Source organism: Mesocricetus auratus, unplaced genomic scaffold (genome assembly GCF_017639785.1).
Source record: "Mesocricetus auratus isolate SY011 unplaced genomic scaffold, BCM_Maur_2.0 Super-Scaffold_100007, whole genome shotgun sequence".
In the NCBI taxonomy this organism is placed as follows: domain Eukaryota; kingdom Metazoa; phylum Chordata; class Mammalia; order Rodentia; family Cricetidae; genus Mesocricetus; species Mesocricetus auratus.
The window spans coordinates 6,840,918-6,863,059 of NW_024429191.1; the positions used below are offsets into that span (position 1 = coordinate 6,840,918).

A 22,142-nucleotide genomic window follows, 5' to 3' on the forward strand; every position below is an offset into this window, starting at 1 on the left:
CCTCGGACCGCCCCATACCCACCTCGGGCCGCCTTCCAACCTCTAGACTCCACCCCCAGTCTTGGTCAAGGGCCGCCTTCCGAAACACCCCTCCATCCCCCCCCTCCCCACCCCCGCTCAGGCCAGTGTAGACCCCGCCTTCAGATTGCCAGCTCCAGTTCCACGAACTTGTTTAGAAGGCGTCCGGGCCGCCGGCGTTAGCCTCTCCCTAGCTAGGCCCCACCTCCCAAGGCGCAGCAGAGCACGGACCCCGAAGATTACACCCCGCCTCTGCTCCTGCCCCACCGTTCTCACCTTGCCCCACCTCCTGGGCCGGAGCTTGACTAGCCCCGCCCACATCTTGCCGCCTCTTTGCTCCGCCTCCTCAGACTCAGGTCTCGCTTCCGCTGGTTTCCAGGCAACGCTGGCCCCGCCCCGCGATGGCGCCTGAGAACCACGAGGGGCCCACGTCTCTGCTGCAGAGTTTCGAGCGCCGCTTCCTGGCGGCTCGTGCGCTTCCCACCTTTCCCTGGCAGGTGGGCGGTGGGCTCGCGGCGCGTGTCGGGGGTCGAGCACCGGGAGCTGCTGGGCCGGGCGTCTCGGGATGCCTTTGCTCACTTCCGGACCAGGGGAGGCATGCTGGGCCCTTCTCTGGCAGAACTTGGAGGCTGGATTATTTTAGCGACTTTTAAAGCCGGTGATCGGTCATCTTAGCGACTGCAGAAGCTTTGAAAACTAAACATCTTCAGACGGCACGAGCCGCGCTCTTTTGCAGGGGAGGTCAGGTCCCCATCCGAAGGGCAGGCTGCAGGCAGAACCATTTCTGGGCGGGGGGGGGGGCAGTTCAGAGGGGAAGGAACCTCCCGGTGGTCTGGGGACATGCAGCTCGGGCAGGAGATTCCTTTGGATCGTGCCTCGCTGGTAACTCGTGTGCAAGGAGCTCACCGGCATGAGTCACTGTAAATTTGTATTCCTCCAAAGTCTGCCCAGTTTCTTTGGGTGGTTTAGATAGTTGTGTTATTTCATCGACATAAAGCATAATCTAGTCTTAACACAGAATGGAACTCTGTAGTTTATGGGTCCCCATTCAATGGCAAGTATAGTTCATGTGCCTAGCTAAGTACTTGCTCCGGCTCTTGTCACTCGGTTTAAGAAGGAAAGGATCAGGGCCAGAATTCTGACCAGGGAGACCAGCTTCCTGCTTGGAGTCCTAACTCAAAGCCGGGAGGTGGCCTAGGCCTGTAATCCCAGCATTCTGCCGGGAGAGGCAGGCTGAGGCAGATCTCAAAGAGTTCAAGGCCAGCCTGGTCTACAAAAAGAAGAATCCTAGCTCAAACTCCTATGTGCTGTGGAAATTATATGCTGTGGGACCGTATGTAAGTGGCTACATCTCTGCCATCTTTCCTTCCTCCCTTTCTTGCTTGCTTTTCAAGACAGGGTTTGTCTGTGGCTTTCGAGCCTGTCCTGAAATTCACTCTGTAGACCAGGCTGGTCTTGAACTCACAGAGATCCGCCTGCCTCTGCCTCCCAAGTGCTGGGATTAGGCTGTGTCATCATTTCTAAATAGCACAGTGGAGATACAATGTCTCTTGCTACCAAACATCTGAGCTTCTTTTCCTTTGCCCAGCCAGAAACTATAGGTAGACAAGAGGCTCAGGGCACGCTGATCTCTGGTGACTTTGTTTTCCTGTGCCAACTGTAGGCAGGCAAGAGCAGCAATTGCAGGTTTCTTGCATATGGGGACCTCCTTGGTCCTTGTGGTCTTGAGGAGTTCTTGGGGTATTTTGGCTGTCAACTTTCTGGCAGACCTAGGTATTGAAGTTCTTCAACCCTTGGCAGCAGCCCTTACAAACATCCAGACAGGTCTTGTGCAGGCCTTGGAAGTGAAAATTCCTTAGCTCTTGACCATGTCCAGCAGCCAGGCAGCTTTTACCATTCTGCCAGCCACCGTTGGGTCGCTACAGCCACTGCTGCTCTGCTGTCTCTGCGTCTGCTTTCTCCTTGTGGCCACCTCAGCCTGCACTACTGAAATAGGCAGGAGACCACTCCCTCCTTGAGCCACGGCAGCAATTTTATGTAGGTATCTGAACCAGTCACAGCCTGGCCTCTTGGTACCATCCCAGCCACCAGGGGACATGCTCCCCGTCTGCACACCAAAATGGGTGCAGTGTAATAGAGTGTGGACCCAGGATTATGACAGCAAAAGGTCTGGTGCAGTGTTTCAAACAGCCCTGGATGAGGCTGCATCTTCAGGAGCCATGAGAATCAGCTATGGTGTCTAAAGGTGTTTATGGAGTGTTCAGACAGCCAAGGCTGATATGAGGGAAGTCCTGCTAGTTGTCTGACTGATAGTCCTTTTGCTTAAGGCAGCCAGGGCAGGAAGGGAGAGTTCAACAGCTCCAAATTAGGGAGTCACATTGCCTCCATCTCCCAAGCCTTTGCTTATTTATAGGAAAATGAACACAAGTGTGCTTACACCAAGGACCTAAAGGCTTTATCATGAACACTAATTGTGGATTTAACAGCCTTAGCAATGTTTGCTCCAAGATAGGCAGCCCCTCCTGCATCTCACTTTGTGGGAGTACTTAAATACAAACCCCAACTCGCACCTGGCTGTGGAAGTGCACCCAGTGTTGCCTAGCAGTTACTGGGTCACTAGATGTTTACTTACTGCTGTCCCTGAGCTAAACACCAGGGCAGAGCAGAGCACTTTAGAGACCAGGTCCGCTCAGACAAGAGACAATAAGTAACCAGAAAACACCAGGCAAAAACACGTGTGGAAGCCAATCACAGCTCGGGATGCTAAAGCAGGAGGAGCTCTGTGAGTCAGAGGCTAGCCCCAGCTACAGAGTGAGACCCTATCTCAAAAGAAAAAGCAAGGAAATGGCAGACAGTAGAGTCATCAAAGGCCTCCCAAAAGAGGTGACATTTGAACTGCTACCCGAGCCTTGAAGCAGTCAGCCATAGGATGGCCTTGGAAAACAGGAAGCAAAGGTCTTACGATAGGAATATGGCCGCTGTGATTAAGAACAGTAAAGGAGCTGGTATTGCTATAGAGAGCAGGGATGAGACCGAGTGTAGATGAGGTGGATCAAGGCAGGTTTTAAAGGACCTGTTAGGACATAGTAAAATACTCTGGGTGGCTTGCTGTGTGTCACATAATTGCCCTGATTGGAGCTGGAGTCCCTGTAAGAAAGATGGCATGGCCAGGCTTGGCACCACACATCTGAGTTCCCATTGTAGCTTGAGTGGCAGGTTGCAGGCCTTTACGCTGTAACTGATTCTTAGCTTACCAGCTCAGCCTCAAAGTTGCTGTGACCCGGGTAACTTCAGCACAGCCACAGTGATGTGAATTGGGAGTTAGTCTTCTCATACTCAGCACACATGGCCCATGGCATCAGACTGAGTTCACCTCTGGTGGCTTCCGCTTCAGGTTGGTTCCAAGTCCCTGGGTAGAGGTTACTAGTGCTCTTTTACCAGAATATTCCACAGCAGTATAATATTCTGAGAAAATGCCCCTTAGGATTATCCCTTTCTCTCTCCTTGGAACAGAGCCTAGAAGAGAAATTAAGGGAGCCCTCGGGTTCTGAGCTACTGCTGGCTATTCTGCAGAAGGTAAGAGCCCCAGCATCCCCAGACAGCAGAGCCAAGGCTCACTGGTACCCTCTTCAAACAGTGTCCAAAGAACAAAGATACAGCACTTGTGTTGGCATGCGCATGGGTGTCATCCCCTCACACAGCTCTGGCTGCTTGGTTTTAGTGAATGAAGATATTCAAATAGATTACTGTACAAAGTAAGGGAAGCTGGGGGATGTCTTTTTTATTTTTTAAGCCGGTCTTTATGAAGTACTACTATGCCATTTTTTTTAAAGATGGTTTTAACTTTCGAGTTTTTCTTTTTTAGTATGTGTGTGGGTGTTTGCCTACATGTATATCTGTGAAATATATGCATAGTGTTCTTGGGGGCCAGAAAAGGGACTGGAGTTAAAGACAGTTGTGATCCACCATGTGGGTACTGGGAATCAAACCTGGGTCCCTTGGAAGAGTGAGCATCCAGTGCTCTCAACCACTGAGCCGTCTCTCCAGCCCACCTACCTTGGGAAGTCTTGATCCACAGGGACACCAGGTGACCGGTTACTGCTTCCAGCACTTATTAGCTGCTTTTAAATGTTCTTCGAATTTAAGGCAAAAATAAGAAAGCTCATCTTAAGCCGGGCGTTGGTGGCGCACGCCTTTAATCCCAGCACTCGGGAGGCAGAGGCAGGCGGATCTCTGTGAGTTCGAGACCAGCCTGGACTACCAAGCAAGTTCCAGGACAGCCTCCAAAGCCACAGAGAAACCCTGTCTCGAAAAACCAAAAAAAAAGAAAGCTCATCTTGCTGGCTCAGTATCAGAGGCAGAGGTTTGGTCCCAGCAGTGCATGTGCCTGTGGGTAGAGGCCTCCTGAGTCAAGGACAGATCACACCACCGTGTCTTGGGCCTTGACCTTCTTAAGGTCCTGACCTTAGGAAGACTACAGTTCTTCCTCCCCCAAAGGAAATTACCAGAGGAGCATGTTTGCACACAGATTCAAGGAAAACACAGACATTTGCCCCCAGCTACTAAGCTCACCCTAGGAGCATAGACCAGGAATTCAAAGTCAGCCTGAACTATACGGGGAGATCCTGTTATCAGAAAGGAGATAAAGGAGGAAAAGAAGGAGGAAGCAGCCAGACTCTATTATATCCTTCCATGGGTAACCCAACAAAAATTAGAGCTTACTGCTTCAAGATCCTATGGGGTTACCCTATGGGGTTACCCATCGATAAACCCTCAGTAGGAAGCTCTGGAGGACTTAAGGGGATCCTGTGGTCCTCCCAAGGTAGCAAGCTACACCTTCCCTTAGGCCCATTCCCATCTGCTTCCTGCTGGTCCTGTGGTCTCCTTTCAAAACTTCCAGGCCAGAGCCACCAGAAAGCTACCCCACACTGCTCTCTCTGCCTGGAGACCCTGCTTCTGACTCCTGGAGGCTTCCACTGAGTCATTAGTTCATCTAAACGGAGCCTTTGCTCTTCCATATTTGCCCACTAAGCCCCCATCTCCAACCCCCCACCACCACCTAGGCCTCATAGCCAGGAGGACAGGCATCTGGTGGGTCTGGTTCCTGTCACTGGACTCCTACCTCCTCCATGAAGCCAGATACCCCACTTTTGTCCTCACAATAGACTAATATTCCTGCCAGCCTGGATGGACAGGAAAGGGCCTGTGAGCTCAGGTTCCTGCACAGAGCTGTGCCATTACATGGAAATGCGGTAAGGAAAGATCTTAAAACTCAACCTTAAATTGGGAGTGGGAGCACATGCGCTAACCCTAAGGCGGGAGGACTGCAAATGTGAGGCCAGTCTGTGCTATATAGCAAGACCATCTCAAGAAAAGACTCCGTCTTGCAGGGTACCCAGGACACACACCCCCATTGTCCCTGCACATCTTTGCTGGAACATCAGGCTCCCTCCAATCGTGTGAAGCTTCTAGGACACTAAAGGCATGTCTCTGTAGCAATCAACTTCTTGTGTTCTGTTGTCTAGACGGTGAAGCACCCTGTGTGTGTACAGCACCTGCCATCTGTGAAGTATGCCCGCTGCTTTCTCTCAAAGCTCATCAAAAAGGTCAATGATGGGCTGCAGCTGCCGGGGCCGGGCCACATAGGGGAGCACAGGGGTCCAGAGCTCTGCCAGGTTCTAGCAGCCCCAGCTCCCTGCCTTGGCTTGCTCTGTGGAATATGACGGGAGGGCAGGGTGGGGCAGGGTAGGAGAGAGACCAGGGCTCTCCGCAGCAGCTTCATTTCCTAGACTCAGGTTCTCCTTCCTGCCAGACACCCCTGCCACTGAATAAAGGATGCCACCTGCTTCCACACTACCAGCCATTTCCTGGCTGGCCCACCCACCCCTGCTGAAGTTTACAGTGTCTTCTCCTTGCCACTCTAGCCAACCAGCCAGAGACAGCAGCAGCAGGCTAGCCTCACTCAGCCCCTAACAACAGCAGCTGCTCACTCGGCTCAGCCCAGGTGTGATCTTCTGCACCACCCTGGACCCCAGAGCCCCCGTACCTCGGTGCCTCTGTAGGCAGCACCAGGAGAAACAGGGCTGTGAGGACAGGTGAAGCCGCACCTCAAAGCCACCGAAAGGCAGCCTGGAAGCTGCACTGGGAATCTGGGCTCACTTGAACACGTCATCTAAGGACAGTAGCACCTCTCCTAGGCAATGTGGCTTTCTCCTGGACTCTGCCTCCTGACCTAGGCCTTACCTGCTCTAACCCTCTCCTCACCTCTCCTTGAGGCACCCCACCAGCACACTTTTAATTCTGTTGATTTTAATTCTAAGTTGTTCATTTCTAAATCTGGTTAAAAAACAAAAACAAAAAAAGCAGGCTGCAGCATAGCTCAGCAGAATACCAGCCCAGCATACACAAGGTCCTGGGTTCCATCCCCAGCACCACGAATGCTGTGAACGCCACCTAGTCCTGTTCACAGAGCAGACAGAAGCAAGTGATGGAATGGTTATTTCCAGGGGTTAGTGAGCCCTCTGTTGAAGCTCACTCTCTGTTCCCAGCATGAGGCTGTGCCCACCGAGCCTTTGGATGCACTGTACGAGGCATTGGCAGAGGTTCTGATGGCCAAAGAGTCCACCCAGTGCCACCGGAGCTACTTACTGGTATGAGACATGCATGTTATTGTGTTGTGCCTACCCCTACCCCACCACACACACGCTTGTCTGTGATTGGGTCATTTGAAAAGTATTAGATGAAGGGGATCACATAGCATAGGACTTAGATTGGCTCCTTTCACTTAACACAGTACCCTCGAGATCACCCATATTTCTGAATGTAGTAAGTTTGTTCCTTTTTATTGAGTACATTCCAGTGTACAAATATTCTGCTCAGCCATTCAGTTGCCGTGGTTTAGGACCTTCCAGTAATACTGATAGCCTTGTTCACCCTCCTTCCTGTCTCTGCAGCCTTCAGGAGACTCAGTCACACTCTCTGAGAGCACAGCCATCGTGTCCCATGGCACCACAGGCTTGGTTACATGGGATGCTGCACTCTACCTAGCAGAGTGGGCCATCGAGAACCCAGCAACCTTCACTGACAGGTGACCTAGAGGTACAGGGCAGGGTACGAGGGCAGATTGCACTGGTGAAGTTGTGAACAAAGGTCCCTGTCTCCCACTCAGGACTGTCCTGGAGCTAGGCAGTGGAGCTGGCCTCACAGGTCTGGCCATTTGCAAGGCGTGCTACCCTAGAGCATTCATCTTCAGTGACTGTCACGATCAAGTGCTTGAGCAGCTCCGTGGAAACGTGCTCCTCAATGGCTTCCCTTTAGAGCTGCACACTCCCACTGACCCAAGCAGCCCAAAGGTGACAGTGGCCGAGCTGGACTGGGATGAGGTGACAGCTTCTCAGCTCTCTGCTTTCCAGGCAGACGTTGTCATTGCAGCAGGTAATGCCCAGACAACAGCAGAAAGAAGCAATGGGTGCTGCAGGCAGGGATAAGCAGGGCCCCAGAGAGACACCCTAGACACCCTAGACACACACAGCACACACTCCAGAGCCCCAGATCCCTCTGTGGAGACAGACGCCCTCATTGCTGTGGCATGAACAGCTGTCCCAAGAAGACTTAGGATGAGCAGGGCAGGTTCCAGGGCAGCACACTAGCCTAGACTACCTCGTCCCCTCCCTGATCCTATAATAAACACAAGAGCGGTCCTGCCCATCACACCAAGACTGTGCCTTCCATTGCTGGTGATAAACAGCCGCTGTGCATCGTCAGGTAGGGCGGACTGACCGTGCAGCCTTGGTTCTCTACCTGTTGATAGCACCATCCTAGGTCATGTTTCAATGGGCAGAGGCCAATTCAGGGAACGGGAGCTGAGTGGCCCTGCCACACTGTCTATGCTGGCTCCATGCAGATATGACAAGGATTCATTATTATCATCACTATGCCATATGGTCTTGGCTATACCCACCAGTACATCTGGGTCCCAGATCCCTGTCCTGATGGAATCTTTGAGAGAAAGCAATGTTTGCCTGGACTACCAAAGATTCTTCCTCCCCTAGCATAGCAGAGGTCACCAGAAACAGCACCTCCCACACTGCAGCTGATACACTAAGTCCCCCAAAAAGCCCAAAGCCAGGCTAGGACCTGCTCACCAAGCAAATGAGCAAGGGGCACAGAACCGATGTTGCCAGAAGGGTGGCTTCCACTGTAGAGGCTTTTAAACTCCCTTTCACCCAGGGCATCTGCCTGTGGAACAGCACAATTCTTTACACCGCCACTCAACATCATGGTCCTTTCCCCATGCAAGTCAGCCCAGAACTACACCCTCGCTCTGGGTGCAGATCCTAATAGGAGGCCTTTTCAATAACAGCCTTTCCGTTTTGTAGATGTGCTATACTGTGGGGAAGTGACACTGTCACTGGTCAGGGTTCTGAAGATGCTCAGCGACTGCCAGAGGAAGAATGCTCCTGATGTCTATGTGTCCTATACCATCCGCAGCCAAGATACCGGCAAGCTGTTCATCACAGAGCTGGGTCAGTTCCTGGCCTGTGGGCCACCAGTTTGTCCCCAGCAGGGTTTAAAAGCTGGGCTGACACTAGTCTTGCTAGCCTTGCTCCTCAGCAGCCATCGCCTGAGGCCCACCTGACCTGCTGAGGCAATGAGCAGACATTTGAGTACTCTGCAGCTAGGAGCTAGGGGGGATTTTAGGAAAGGGATAAGGGGCCCCATCTGCAGAGCCCCCAAATGGCAGTACCATGAGCCTTGTCTGTCCTCCAGTCTGACTCACTGAGTTATCAGCACTCGGGATGGCTGTACTATCATCCCGAGAATCTCACTAAGGCACTCAGGTCAAAGCTGCCCACACTCACCCACCACAGCATCTGTGGACAGACTGACAGACTACCCCCATTCCACATAGGGCAAACAAGCAGGGGAATGGTTCCAGAAAAATTAGAGCTAGGAGGAATTTGTAGTGTGCCAGCTTGTGTTTGCTGTACTCAGGTGGTAGGGTTATAGGACCTCCCATATTTTTATGCCTGTGCTACTATTATTTAAATTACTAGCCTTACTTAAAGTGTAGTTAAGAGACATATTGGCCCACAGTCCTTACAAGCCCCATGAAACCAGGCGGCTGCAGTTGGATCTTCACTCCTCTGCCTGTGCCAACAGAGTAGACAGGTACAGAGCAGTAGGGGACCCAGTAGGTGTGGTGGGAGGGGCCACACCTGTTTCAGGCTAGAGAGATCAGCAGGCAGATGTGCTCACTGCACAAACATGAAGACCTGAGTTTGAACCCTCAGCACCCGTGTATAAAGTTGGGTTGTGAGCCAAGAGGAGGTAGTGGCTCACACCTTTAATCCCAGCACTTGGGAGGCAGAGGCAGGTGGATCTCTGAGAGTTTTAGGCCAGCCTGATCTACGTAGTGAATTCCAGGACAGCCAGGGCTACAAAGAGAAACCCTGTCTTGAAACCCCAAAAAAAAAAAAAAAAAGTCAGGTTGTGGCCACAGCACTGTAACTCTAGTGCTGTTGGGTTGGGGTAGGAACAGGGTTGCTGGGGCTTGAGGGAATAAGGTGGAAACTGGCAGAGCAGCACCCTGCATGCTCCTTAGACTGAGCATGCCCACACATGCAGACCTTTAGGGCATCTGCATGGGCCTGGGAACCTGTGGCCAAGTAAATCAGCTCGAATACACAACTGTGTCAACAGCCATGCACTAACAGATTGGCTTTCTGTTCCCAACACTGCCCTCCTGAGATCTCTGTACTTTGTCTAGACCGAGCAGGGATCTACTGGGAAGAGCTGCCCCCTCACGCCAGCAAGCTGTTTCCTTATGAAGAGTATTCAGCCATCGTAATCCTGAAGCTGGTGCTGAACGGTTGCCACAGTGTTGGAAAGTGACTGGAAACGAGATCACTGTGGTGGGAAGAGTCCACAGGAAAGCTGAAAAGGCTCTTGTTAAATTACAAACCACAAAGGTACAGTAAGCATGGCTTTGAGTGCTGGTGCCTGCCCTGTCAGCTCGTCGAGAATGGACACAGGCTCGGAGCAAGCATTTCCATTGTACTAATAAAAACATGAATTTATCAAGTATGACTGTCCTGCCAGGCAGCTCAGGGCTTGCTCAGCTAAGCCCAGTGAGCACACGATGTCCCAGAGCTCATGGCAGCCCAGCAGAATTAGAACACAAGGAATGTGAAAGTCAGGAGACAAAAAAAAAAAAAAAAAAAAAAACAGGGTCACCAAAGAGAAGTGCCTCTCAGAGACACTGAAGCAGCTGCCAGACCATTCATTTCCCAGATGTCGTCCACTGCGGTCCTTAGGCTTCTGACCACTAGGTGGCACTCAAAAGCCCACCAGGGACAAAGTGGAGCAGGTGCTGTCTGGGAAGGGCTCCACACCAAGGATAGGTCTCTCGCCTCCAGCCTGAAGGTCATTTGTGAGTGACTAGAGGGAGCACAGTCCGCTGCCAGCTCTCATCCCACCGCAGTTGCTCCGACTCCCGGAGCTCCTTCCGAAACTGGTGTAGCTTTCCAGCAGGGTCAGGAAACTTGGAGAAAAGCATCTACAGGAAAAGGAAGACGGGAACTCAGCTCCCTGCCCACTCTAGCCCATGCCAGATCATTCTTGCTCATGTCCAGCAGTGCCCCTTCCCTCACTATATACTTGAGGGGCAATCTATTTACCCACAGCCCTGCCCTGGTGAATGGCCAGCCTCCACCTGCTGTCCTCTTCTCTCGCCCTCTCCCATCCCCAACACAACTGCAGGTTCAGTTAAGATGGAGGCTATGACAGCTCTGCTCTAGGTATCTATCAGGGACCAGCAAACTGCAGCCTTCAGGCTAGATCCTGCCCACCTGGCTTTGTAAATAAGGTTGTACTGGAACGCAGTCTACCTGCACATGGCCACAGCTGCATTTCCATCCACACCAGGATGGAGTTGCAGAATTCTCACATGGACTTAAGGACAGAGCCTCCCTCCATCAGTACAGAACAAGTCCCTTGTCAGAATGAGAGCACATTAGTTTTATAAGGACAAATAACCTTCTACAGCTCTCTTGGCCCACTCTCCCTAAAGGGCAGCACAGATCCCATCTTTACACACAGGAGGCAGGAGTATATGTCTGTGTCTGGCTCTTCTAGCCCTCAGCACTGTGAATGACCACCGGCAGCCCCGGCTGAGAGGCCATCTTGAAGGCCTCTGCTTCCTCCATCCCAGAGTCCCACCACAGCTGTCCTTGTGTGGGAGGCAGACCTCAGGGAGCCGGTCCAACACCAGGCTTCAAACCACCAAGCCCCGCAGGGAGAAGGCCCACTACCTGCAGCTGTGCGGCCAGCTCCTCCGCGTCCTTGAAGACCAGGCCATTCTCTCCATGTCTTACAAGCTCATGCAGACTGCAGAGAGAACGAGGGAAAAGAAAGGGAACACAACTGGGCCACCACTACTCCCTCAAGTGAAGCCAGCATCAAGAATGGCAGGGTGGCCTCTGTTCTAAGATGGAGTATTTGGACAGAAAAGCCTACAAGAGCACATGTCAAAATACCAGGCTGATTTAGAGAAGGGAAGGTGACCTTTCTGTGCCAAGATGGTTTCTATGGGTTTTTTTTCTCCACTCCAGCCTAGGGTCCCAGCTCTACACACTAAGGGCAGCTTTTCAGAGTCACTAATAGATTTGATCCTGACAAACCCTGAGCTTGGCTCACACAAGGGTTTCACATCCTGAACTCTGCATCCAGAGGCTTGTCCCCAGCTATCAAGCTCCAGCCTCCGTGTCCACACCCATCCTGCTGTGCATGATTCCCATCCAACTGTAAAAGATGAGCCACAGGACAGAGATAAATCCAGTTGACTGCAGACAGCTCTGGCTACCATGCCCTTCTCACAGCATCAGCCTGAACAGAATGCTAACCATGAACAAACTCCAGCCATCCCTGTCCCTGTATGTGTAGGACTCATTCCTGGAGCCCTTTTATAGCCACTGATGCTCAAGTCCCTTATGTAAACTGCTTTGCATATGACCCACATGAACCCTGCTCTATATTTCACATCCTCTTTAGATGATTTCTAACATCCCAGCAATGGAACAGGATAATGAAGCTAATGTTGACACAGACCCAATCAACATACACTCATTGTGTAGCACAGGCTGGCTTTAAGCTCAGGGATACTCTTGCCTCTGCCTCCAGGCTGCAGGCGTATACTAATATTTACCACACCCTAACGACATTTTGCATCTGGGTGACTGGCATGGTGTGGATGCGCCAAACTGACTGTCCTTCACTAAGGCTCAGCCCAACCACAGGGCATCAGGGCCGCCAGCTGTTGGTATAGAATATGCCCCAGGTAAGGCTCAGTATCTGCTCCTACCACTTGAAGTTCACAGCACACACAGGCAAGCAGCACCCAAACATGTCCACCACCTTCATGGGCAAGTCCAGACCACTGGAGGACATGTGTAGACAGACTCCCAGGTCCGCTGACCCTGCAGAGACAGTCAAAACACGAGGATACATTTCCCAGTCTATGTGCCAACCACTAGACAAGGAGTGGAAATCAGAAGCTGTCCCTGTGAGACTGTCCACAAATACAAATAGCTGGCCAAGGAGCCCGGCAGCCTGACCAGACACAAAAACATGATTGGCCACTGGGACCTGTCTCACACTGCCTAACGATTAAAATTTGTTTTTGTTTTTATTTGTATTGATTTATTGTTTCTACTCAGCCATAATTCAGTTTCAAAGAGAAAATTCCAAGGCAGTCACTGTGATCAGCAGAATTTTTGGCTATGGTTGTGGTTCTTTCAGCTTTGTCGATAACACTACCTAGTGACCACTTAAAAATGACTAGAGGCGGCTGGCTTGGCTTAGCAGGTGAAGGTGCTTGCTGCCAAGTCTGACAAACTGAGTTCCATCCCTGGACGCCATAGTAGAAGAGAGCCAACTTCTCTAAATTGTCCTCTGATCACCACATACTTGCCATGGCACAAGTGTGTCGTCATCCTACCCACCCACCCCTACCCCCACAATAAATAAATGAATGACTAGATACAGTGACGGCTTTTGTTTTATGTATTTTGCCAAAATAATTTTTAAAAAACTCAAGATAAATGTGGAGCATGCTGGGTGTGGTGACACAAACTTTTAATCCCAGCGCTCAGGGCTAAGGCATGAGGCTCTGCTGCAAACTCAGGGCTACCCTAGGCTACAAAGATCCTGTCTCAAAGATTATAGGGTAAAAAGAGAGGTTGGAAACATGTGCCCCATCTGCCCCTGTGGGATAGTGTAGTATGGTCCTCTGTCCCCCTGAAGCCTGCCCTCTCACCTAGAAGCAGCGGGTAGTCCTCGGCCTCCAGCCATGGGGTGCAGAACTGGACATGCCGGAAGCGCTTCTGGCTGATGAGCTGGCGGTAGTGCTCCCTGAGAGGCCCCTTCCCTTCAGAGAAGAAAAGTCACTTACATTGTCACTCTCCATCACTGCGCTGGGCAACCCTTTCCCATGACCACAACCACCAGTCCCCCATCAGACCCTGACATTCCATGGCCAAAACGCTAAGTATACCCCAGCCAGCTGGCACAGGGCTACAGGTTGCAAAAGGGTCTAAGATAAATACTAGAGTGCCAGCATATGGACACAGAATCTTCACCTGCACCGAGTGACACAGGGACTGTCCTAAGCATGCCAGGGTCCCCTAGGAACCTGACTGGGAGAGAGCAGGAGAAGGTGGCTGCCTAACCCTCTGACTGGACAGAAGACACACTGCTTCTAAACTACAGAGACTAGAAGTGCACTGGAAAGGGGAGAGTGTGGTCCAAATAGTACCATCCAGATTGAAATCTGAATTCTCCAGTCCTTTCTGAGCCTCAGCTTCCCTATTTATCAAGTGAATGAGAAACAATATTCCCAGGGACCTGGTGACACAGGCCTGTCCCAGCTACTTGGGAGGCTGAGGCAGGTTAGCATATCAAGGCCTGCCTGGACTACACAGTGGGTTCAAGGCCAACCTGGACAACCTGTAAGACCCTCTCTCTACACATAGATAAAAGCTAGAGATGTAGCTTGGTGGTGGAGCACCTGCCTAGCTTGAGCAAGGTCTTGGGGAGGAAGGGAGAAATTACCCTGGAGGACTGAGGTGATGACTAGTGAGACAGTACCCTACAGAGGTGTTCTGTAAAGGTCATATGCCTCTGCCATCCTCTGCCCTTCTAAAAGAATATGACATGGCATTCCCATCAGTACCTGTTATCACACAGACTAGGGAAGGAAGGCCGTCTCCACTGAGTGTTAGTTGTTCAAACTCTGTTAAAAAGAAAAAAGACACCAACCAGGAGAGGATAAGATGGTATGTATATTGGGGACGCTGCTCCCCAGGGGGCTGCTAGTCTCAAGATACATTCAGAATGAGGGTCTAGTCACCCAGTGACCATGTAAGGGCAATAAGCTTCCCATGCCTTCCCTTACTGTCTCAAGCTGGCCCACCCATGACACCAGAGGTACACCACATGACAGGTTGCCACAAAAAGCCAAGTAAGTGCCTAGCAGCAGCCCCTCACAAGCTCCAAGCTGCTAATGCAGCCACACACCTACTTTCTAATGCTCCCAGCAGGATGGAGAAGTCTTCGTCCTCTACAGAGAGAGAAGGGAGAGGGATCATAGACTGCCTCCCAAACTTCCCACCCAACTCATACATCCAAAGACAAGCTGGGCACACACCCCAGGTGCTGAGGGAAGCAGACCTGTCCAGCTAGTGCTGCTCACAAGCAGTGCTGGTCGCCCATGCAGACTCCTCACCATCCCGCTCTGACAGTCCCTCTCGGTGAAGGCCGACCTCTCCATGCCCGGGTCCAGGGGCTCTGAGCTGAGAATCAGAGGAAAGGGATGAGCTACTAGACACTGTGGCACAGGAGTAGAGCCACAGGCAGGCCCCAGCCCCAGCCATTTGGCACCCCATTACCTCACATCCTGGTTGCTGGCACTGAGGTTACAGAACAGCACCTACTCCACCACTCAGTTGCACCTGCACAGTCTCCCAACTCTACCTGCTCGGCATCCCAGTGAGGAGGACCTGCCCCGCCTCCCAGCAGCCACGCCTGGTTCCCAGGAGCACACACAGGACATGGGCAGAACTGTAACAGGTGCCTTCTCTCCCCAGTGTGACACCAAGAGGACACTGAGGTCCCCCTGTCCCACAAGAACCCACTGGCAGCAGGATGAGGTAACATAGGGCTCAGGAGGCCGTTTCTTAAAGGGCCGGAGAGTAGATGCTTCAGGTTTTGTGGCCCATAGACTCTTGTGAAACTTGGTTCCACTGCTGCAGTTTGGGAGAAACACTGCTTTTAAGGTAAGGTAAGGTAAGGGCTTGCTGCGTAGCCCAGGCTGGCCTCAAACTTACAATCTTCCTGCTTCAGCCTCCACAGTGCTGGGAATAGACATTCACCACCACCCCAGACATCCAGCAGCCACCGACATTACAGGTGAATGGGTAGACTGCTCCAATAAAACCTTATCTACAGCAATAGGTGGCAGGCCACAGCGTTAGCTTTCTGCCCTGGATAACGGATACACAGGTCTACAGGAGACCAAGACAGAAAAGGTAAGGGAGACATACCAGCTCTGGAAAGAGGAGTACGTGCGGCTCAGCTTCATGAAGAGCTCATGCTGCAAGTCCAGGGGCGTCTCCTTAAAGAAAGATGCTGGCTTGTCGTAGACAGTCACAGCCCTGACATGAGATGGGATTGGCAGAGAAAAATCTAAGCAACAGGACACAGCAGGATCCCCAAAAGCAAGGGAGCTTGGGGAATCCCGGAGACAAGAAAATTCAGGATTACTTAGAATAGTGTAGATATTTAGGACCAAAATGTCCTAGGCCACATGGCTGGGAGGGAAAGACAGCACAGTGCCCCCTCCCTTAGCTTCTCAAACCAGGAACTCTCTCCCAGGGCCTGCGTATTTCAGCACAACAGGGCAGGCGCATCAGCTCTAAAAGCACATGGGTTGGTACGCTTCCCAGGCCCTGCATACCTGATATGCCAGTTCTCCGCCAGGTCCTCCCGCATGGCACTGGTCACACACAGGTTCAGGTGGGACAGGCGCCCGAAGAACTTCTCGTACCTACAGAGATGTCTTGGGGATCAGCATGGAGTGTGGGATAAGCCTAGATGCCACCCCAACCTCCAAATGACTTGATACCCATGGGTAGTGAAAAGGCTGCTGAGCTAGGGCCCTTGAGCCTGTCGGGACATGCCATGAATGAGCCTGTCGGGACGTGCCATGAATGAGCCTGTCGGGACGTGCCATGAACTCCCTGTACAGTTACTCTAACTCCCGTACAGTTACTCTAACTCCCGTACAGTTACTCTAACTCCCGTACAGTTACTCTAACTCCCGTACAGTTACTCTTTCACACCTTCCTTCCCTGACACTGTTCAGCTTACACACAGTTACTTTAAAAAGAAACACTCTCCACAAATCCAGCCTCATGCAATAGAGGAGAAATCAAGTAATGGCCACTTAACCAAGCCTCGGCCACCCTGGACTAGCAGGGCTGCAGCTCTCTCACTGTGGTATGAAGGGAGTTGAGACTTTGTCCCAAGAGCATGAGGAAGAGGAAGTCGGGGTTACTAGGCTGTGGGCTGGGAATGTGGCTCAGCCGACAGTGCTTGCCTGGCAAGCTCAAGGCCCTGGTTCTGCTTCGAGTGCTGCAAACCCAGGGCACAGTGGTACACTCCTATCCAAACACTCAGGAGAAAAGGCAGGAGGATCAGAAGCTCAAGTTCATCCTGTGATACACAGGGACTCTGAGGCCAGCCTGGGACAGTCACTGTTTCATATACATATGCATGACTAAGGATGTAGCTCAGTTGGTAGACTGCTTGCCCATAATGCATCAGAGTCCTGGATTCCATCCCAGGCATATCATAAAAGTGTGGCAGTGCACACCTGTAATCCCAGCACTTGAGAGAGAGACGAAGGCCAGCCTACATTAAATGAGACTCAAAAAACAAATTTAGGGGCCAGATAGCACGGGCTGCTCTTCCAGGGGACTCTGGTTCAATTGCCTACATCCACATGGCAGCTCACAACCAGGAGATCTGATGCCCTCTTCTGGCCTCCACAGGTACCAAACACATGACAAGCATTTAAGGAAAATGCCCATATAAAACTAGTTTTTAAAAATTAAAATAAATCTGAAAAAAAATTACAAAAAAATACATGAAAGTAGGATTACCAGCTGGGCAGCGGTGGCGCATGCCTTTAACCTAAGCATTCAGGAGGTAAAGGCAGGCAGATCTCTGAGTTCGAGGCCAGCCTGGTCTACAAAGGGAGTTCCAGGACAGCCAGAGCTACACAGAGAAACCCTGTCTCATCGAGGGAAAAAAGGATTACTAAACTGGGTGTGGTGGAGTGTGCCTATAATCCCAGAGGATAAGCAGCTGAGAGAAGAGGACCAACACGAATTCAAAGCCAAAGTGAGCAACGAAATGAGAAAAAGTATTAGCTGCCACCATAGTACCTACTGCAGTCGTTTCTTCCCTCCACATATGGAGAAGGCTCTGGAATGGAACTCCCTGAGACTGATTCCTGACTTACTTCCTGGGTGGGAAGAGACAATATGACTCTCAGCCCACTCTCCTAACTTATACAGTGCACCATATCCAGGGGTGATGGAGACAGATGGGAGACACAAGGGCCTGGCCTGGCACCCAGCATGAAGCTGGTGCTGTGTGACAACTGCCCGGGCTGCTGGTCAACAATGAGCATCAGTCCCGGGAGGGGAAGGGAAAAGGCACAACTAGCTACTCCCAGAGCTGGAAGCACACAATGAGACAGGCAGCCAGGGTCAGAGGAGAACCAAGGACCCTGCTCCAGATCCAGCCCGCTCCCCCAGGCCCTTCTCCTCCCCCCCCACTCCAATGAGGACTCAGGGAACCGCCCAACCCTCTCACCATTTGGCCAGCAGCACAATGGGATGCCGGGGGCCGTGTACCAGGGCCATGATGGAATAGCCATAGTTGTGCCAGTCGATGACCAGTTTGCTCCCACAAATGCAGCCCACAAACCAGCATACAGCAATGGCAGGCAGGCCTGGTGGGTTCTAGGAAAGAGAGACTTGGAGGCAGTGGAGGAAGCGCAGACCATGGCCTGTGTAGCCCGACTGAAGAGGAGTTTCCACACAGCAAAGAGCAAAGAGACCATGACCTATAAGGTTCTCACCAGTCAGTGGGCAGAGGGAAAACCCTCTCCACCATCAAAAAGAAAAACAAAGAGTAAGAAGTTATTTTAAAAAAAAACTTCCCAGTCTGAAAACCCCCAAATCATCAACAATCAACAGCAACTGAGTTAAGGAGATGGCTCAGTAGGTAAAGAATTTGCCACACAAGCATGAGGACCTGCATTCATGCTAGACCCCACATATGTAATATACTTAAAAATCTGTGCATTCTGTGTATTGCCTGGGACTCAAATTCAAGACCTCACTGAAGCTCACCCACAACCCAGTTTGTGCATGTTTAAAAGGCCAGCAAGTGAACTGCTAACGGCGGTTCTCACAGGAGGAGGCGGCAGCTGGAACACACCTGGAGGAAGATGTAGGCTGCAGGCTCTGTGCACACCAACTTCCATAGCAAGTACACTGCCTGAAATACAACTTTGACTCCATACTGGAGAACTCGGGGTCCAGCTGCAAGTCAGAAAACAACGGAGCTCTTGGAAGTCTGCTAGTCCCCTCATCTGCCCAGTACACAACCACCCCTCCAAACCACCTACCCCTATTCAGGAACCTGGAGCTGTCTAGACCTACCTCCCAGACTCGGCAGCTCTGACAACTTCACAATCTGAATGCTATCATTCTGCAAGAGCTCATCTCGAGGTTTAGAGTCTGCAAATGCAAATAAATGTGCCCTTTAAGGTATCAGAAGTAGTTACAAACAGCTGGATGTGTTCCTTCACATCTGTAATTCCAGTATTTGAAAGGACAAAGCAGGATAGGGTATTCAAGGCCAGCATGTGCTACAAAGCAAGACCCTCTCTCAAATAAATAAGGCGGGGGGGGGGAGTGTTCCTATCAATACCTCTCTGGTCCTCAGTAGCCAGAACGGAAAGTGAAGCCACTTTGTGTTCTTCTACTAGAATATCTTCGAAGCTGGGCATTGGTGGCTCACACCTTTAATCCCAGTACTTGGGAAGCAGAGGCAGGTGGATCTCTGTGAGTCCAAGGCCAGCCTGGTCTACACAGCAAGTTCCAGGACAGGCTCCATAGCTACACAGAGAAACCCTGTCTCAAAAAAATCAAAAGGAGGAGAAGAAGGAGAAGGAGGAAGAGGGGGGAGGGGAGAGGAGGGAGGGAGGGGGAGGAGAGAGGAGGGAGGGGAAGGAGGAAGAAGATGGAATGCCCTCAAAGGGCATTCAGCATATCCATGTTCTTTGTTTTGTTGTTGTTGTTTGTTTGTTTTTCTTGACAAGGTTTCTCTGTGGCTTGGAAGGCTGTCCTGGAACTAGCTCTTGTAGACCAGGCTGGTCTAGAACTCACAGAGATCCGCCTGCCTCTGCCTCCTAAGCTGGGATTAAAGGCGTGCGCCACCAACGCCCTGCATATCCATGTTCTTTAGCTTGATGGCTGGCTAGCAATTGGGACTCAAATTGATGTAGAGTAGACTCCTGGATGTCAGAGTCTGGGTCAGTCCCTTCCAAACAAGGCCTGTGATGGCATTCCACAGGGACCAATAAAAGCTACTCCCACCTTTCCTTAAACGGAGCTGAGCCACCCCCTAAATTCGCAGATGTGTCCAACTTGAGATGCCCAGAATGTGTGGGAGGATGGCTATGAATGTGCCTGGTGTGCTGGTAGATTTCATATCGCTGTGTCAAAAAGCCTGCAGGGCTTGGTAGTGCACATCTTTCATGCCAGCACTCTAAAGGCAGAGGCAGGTGGATTTCTGTGAGTTCAGGGGCACTGTGGTCTACATAGCAAGGTCCAGGACAGCTGCTTAGTGAGACTGAACCCCTGCAAAATCAACATGGGGCATAATGAGGAAGTGTACACTTCTGCCTGCACCTTAGGGAACAAGAAAAACATCCCTAGATAGAAAGGCTCTGCGCTGGATGAGGGACGTAAAGAAACACGGCCTCTTAGCTCATTGACAAGGCAGCACGAGGAAATAGTGGCCAGTACTGAGGTCTCAGCCCCGGTCTTTGTACTACCTAGAATTAAGTGGGACCTTGGAACCGATCTCTTCGTAGTGCTCACGTATGGTAACCGGCGGGTGACACAGGCAGTAGGAAGCAGCGGTTCTGGCCAGAACAGGCAGGACAAGAGCACAGCCACTCCTGCCTCGGTCTCAGTACAGAACGAGCCAAGGCTCTAGGCTGAGCATCCCTCCCAGGTCCCCGCCACTCACTGTAGAACCCCAGCAGCGTCACCGAGAAGCCGCTCTGAGCCAATGACAGCGCGTGGTACTGCATGCGGGGGCTTCGGCCCACGTCGCCCAGCACCACGACGACCACGTGAGAGGCTGAGCCCGCCTGCCACCCTCGCTTCCACGCGCCCAGCAGCAGCACCGGCAGCAGCAGCACCAAAGCCAGCAGCGCCACACAGGTCGCCGCCATCTTGGCCGGCCGGCGCCGGGCACGTGACCTAGAATCCTCGCAGTGCGCAGCCGCAGACCCAGGCCCTGCTGGGGGACGATGAGACCGCCTCTGTAAGGTAGGGGGCGGGGCCTTGGATAAGGCGGTGTCTGGAAGAAAAGGAAAGGGGGGGGGGCTGGAAGGTGGGGGCGGGGCCTGAAAGGGGGGCGGAGCCTAAAGAGAATCCCAGGCCCTTCAGTAACTAACTGCTTAAGCAGCCCAAGAATCGGTAAGTCATAGCCATGTCAAGTTCCCTGAACTGTGTTTTTTCCCTATGAAAAAGCTGTTCCTTTATTAGACTCTAAGAACTTCTTTTTCAGAACTCTAAGATAAATTTCAAACTATACTGATGATGTTTCCTGCTGAAAGACTATACTTCCAGCTTCCTTCGCAGACTATGAAGTGATTTCCATCCCTGTAAAAGGCCATATTTCATCTTCTGTGGGCATCTTGGCCACCGGCACACGTAGGTAACAAAAATACCCCCAGCGGTGAACAAAAAAGGTCCCAACTAAGATCAGACCAAAGCTCTCTTTCCACCCTCCTCTCGCTACAGCTACCTTTAAATGTAGCAAGTGAGATTTTAAAAAGGTCCTTGTTGTCACGGTAGATTTCAAGCTCAGGAACCCACACAATGGAAGGAGAGAACCAACTCCCTCTAATGTCCTCTGACCTCCAACTCACACTGTGACACACGTCTCCCCAACACACACACACACACACACACACATGCGTACACACGCTAAATAAAATTAATTTGGATGAATATTCTAGTTATGTTAAAGAAAGAAGCCATTCCCTGGAGAGTGTATATACATGGGAACTGATCTTTGTTGATAGAAGGGAAAGGTCCACAGGGCCTCCAGCTGGTCATTCTCTCTTTAACAGAGGTGCCTTCCAGTGGGAAAAATCTGTTAAGCAAAATACTTCCCTCTTCATGTGTTAAGATGCACGCATATTGGTTACATTTCAAATACAAAAGAGCAGCCAGGCATGGATAGCATATACCTGGAAACCTAGCACTTTGGGGATAAGCAGAAAGATCAGGAACTCAAGGTTGGCCTCTGCTTCATAAAGAGTTCAAAGTCAACCTGGGCAGCATAAGACTGGATCTCAAAAAAAATAAATAAGGGGCTGGAGAAATGGCTCAGCATTTAGGAACTCTTGCTTGCAGTTATGAGGACAGGCGTTCAGATCCTAACATCCATGTATCAAGCTAGGCATCACTCCAGCTTATAAGGAAGAACAGGATCCTCAAGTTGAGAGAGAGAAGGAACAGGCAAAGAGTTGCAAAGGAAGACAGTCAGTCCCATAGTATATACACAAGCATGGATACCTGTGAGCTCACACGTGCATGCACACACACTCACAAAGATGCACACAGAAACATAAATAAACAAATTTTATTGTATTTTTGTTTTTGTTTTTTTACGAGACAGGGTTTCTGTGTATTGTTTTGGAGGCTGTCGGACCAGCCCGGCCTCGAACTCACAGAGATCCTCCTGCTTCT

At 51.3% G+C, this 22,142-nt stretch overlaps 2 protein-coding genes across 6 annotated transcripts; one reads left to right on the forward strand and one right to left on the reverse strand.

Moving 5' to 3' along the window:
- Nucleotides 1–369: 369 nt before the first annotated feature.
- On the forward strand, nt 370–10,097 carry Eef2kmt (eukaryotic elongation factor 2 lysine methyltransferase). Of its 4 annotated transcripts, XM_021233784.2 has the most exons (9): nt 370–515; nt 3,532–3,594; nt 5,184–5,270; nt 5,544–5,624; nt 6,567–6,668; nt 6,972–7,105; nt 7,187–7,452; nt 8,397–8,543; nt 9,788–10,097. In XM_021233784.2, exons 1-9 carry the CDS (start codon nt 420–422, stop codon nt 9,910–9,912), a joined length of 1,101 nt encoding a protein of 366 aa, XP_021089443.1. In that variant the 5' UTR covers nt 370–419; the 3' UTR covers nt 9,913–10,097. The 4 variants fall into 4 exon arrangements, with proteins under 4 accessions (XP_021089443.1, XP_005081754.1, XP_040604054.1 ...); XM_005081697.4 differs by lacking the exon at nt 5,184–5,270; XM_040748120.1 differs by lacking the exons at nt 5,184–5,270; nt 5,544–5,624.
- Alg1 (ALG1 chitobiosyldiphosphodolichol beta-mannosyltransferase) lies at nt 10,067–20,640 on the reverse strand. Of its 2 annotated transcripts, XM_005081758.4 has the most exons (13): nt 20,407–20,640; nt 18,810–18,887; nt 18,586–18,689; nt 17,956–18,104; nt 16,031–16,120; nt 15,618–15,728; nt 14,746–14,867; nt 14,597–14,635; nt 14,249–14,308; nt 13,334–13,444; nt 12,380–12,494; nt 11,331–11,406; nt 10,067–10,576 (listed from the first exon to the last, which is right to left on the reverse strand). In XM_005081758.4, the coding sequence occupies exons 1-13, from the start codon at nt 20,612–20,614 to the stop codon at nt 10,445–10,447; spliced, it is 1,395 nt and encodes a 464-aa protein (XP_005081815.1). In that variant the 5' UTR covers nt 20,615–20,640; the 3' UTR covers nt 10,067–10,444. The 2 variants fall into 2 exon arrangements, with proteins under 2 accessions (XP_005081815.1, XP_040604051.1); XM_040748117.1 differs by lacking the exons at nt 17,956–18,104; nt 18,586–18,689; nt 18,810–18,887; nt 20,407–20,640 and adding an exon at nt 17,523–17,547.
- Nucleotides 20,641–22,142: the final 1,502 nt, after the last annotated feature.

Bases quoted from the DNA above. Each gene is read 5' to 3' on its own strand.
- Eef2kmt (XM_021233784.2), top strand. From the start codon at position 420: ATGGCGCCTGAGAACCACGAGGGGCCCACGTCTCTGCTGCAGAGTTTC. The intron at 5,625-6,566 runs GTCAATGATGGG...CTCTGTTCCCAG, and splicing joins TCTCAAAGCTCATCAAAAAG to CATGAGGCTGTGCCCACCGA. The intron at 7,453-8,396 runs GTAATGCCCAGA...TCCGTTTTGTAG, and splicing joins AGACGTTGTCATTGCAGCAG to ATGTGCTATACTGTGGGGAA.
- Alg1 (XM_005081758.4), bottom strand. From the start codon at position 20,614: ATGGCGGCGACCTGTGTGGCGCTGCTGGCTTTGGTGCTGCTGCTGCCG. The intron at 14,309-14,596 runs GTAGGTGTGTGG...TCTTTTTAACAG, and splicing joins CCTGCTGGGAGCATTAGAAA to AGTTTGAACAACTAACACTC. The intron at 10,577-11,330 runs GTAGTGGGCCTT...CTTTTCCTGTAG, and splicing joins AGCTGGCCGCACAGCTGCAG to ATGCTTTTCTCCAAGTTTCC.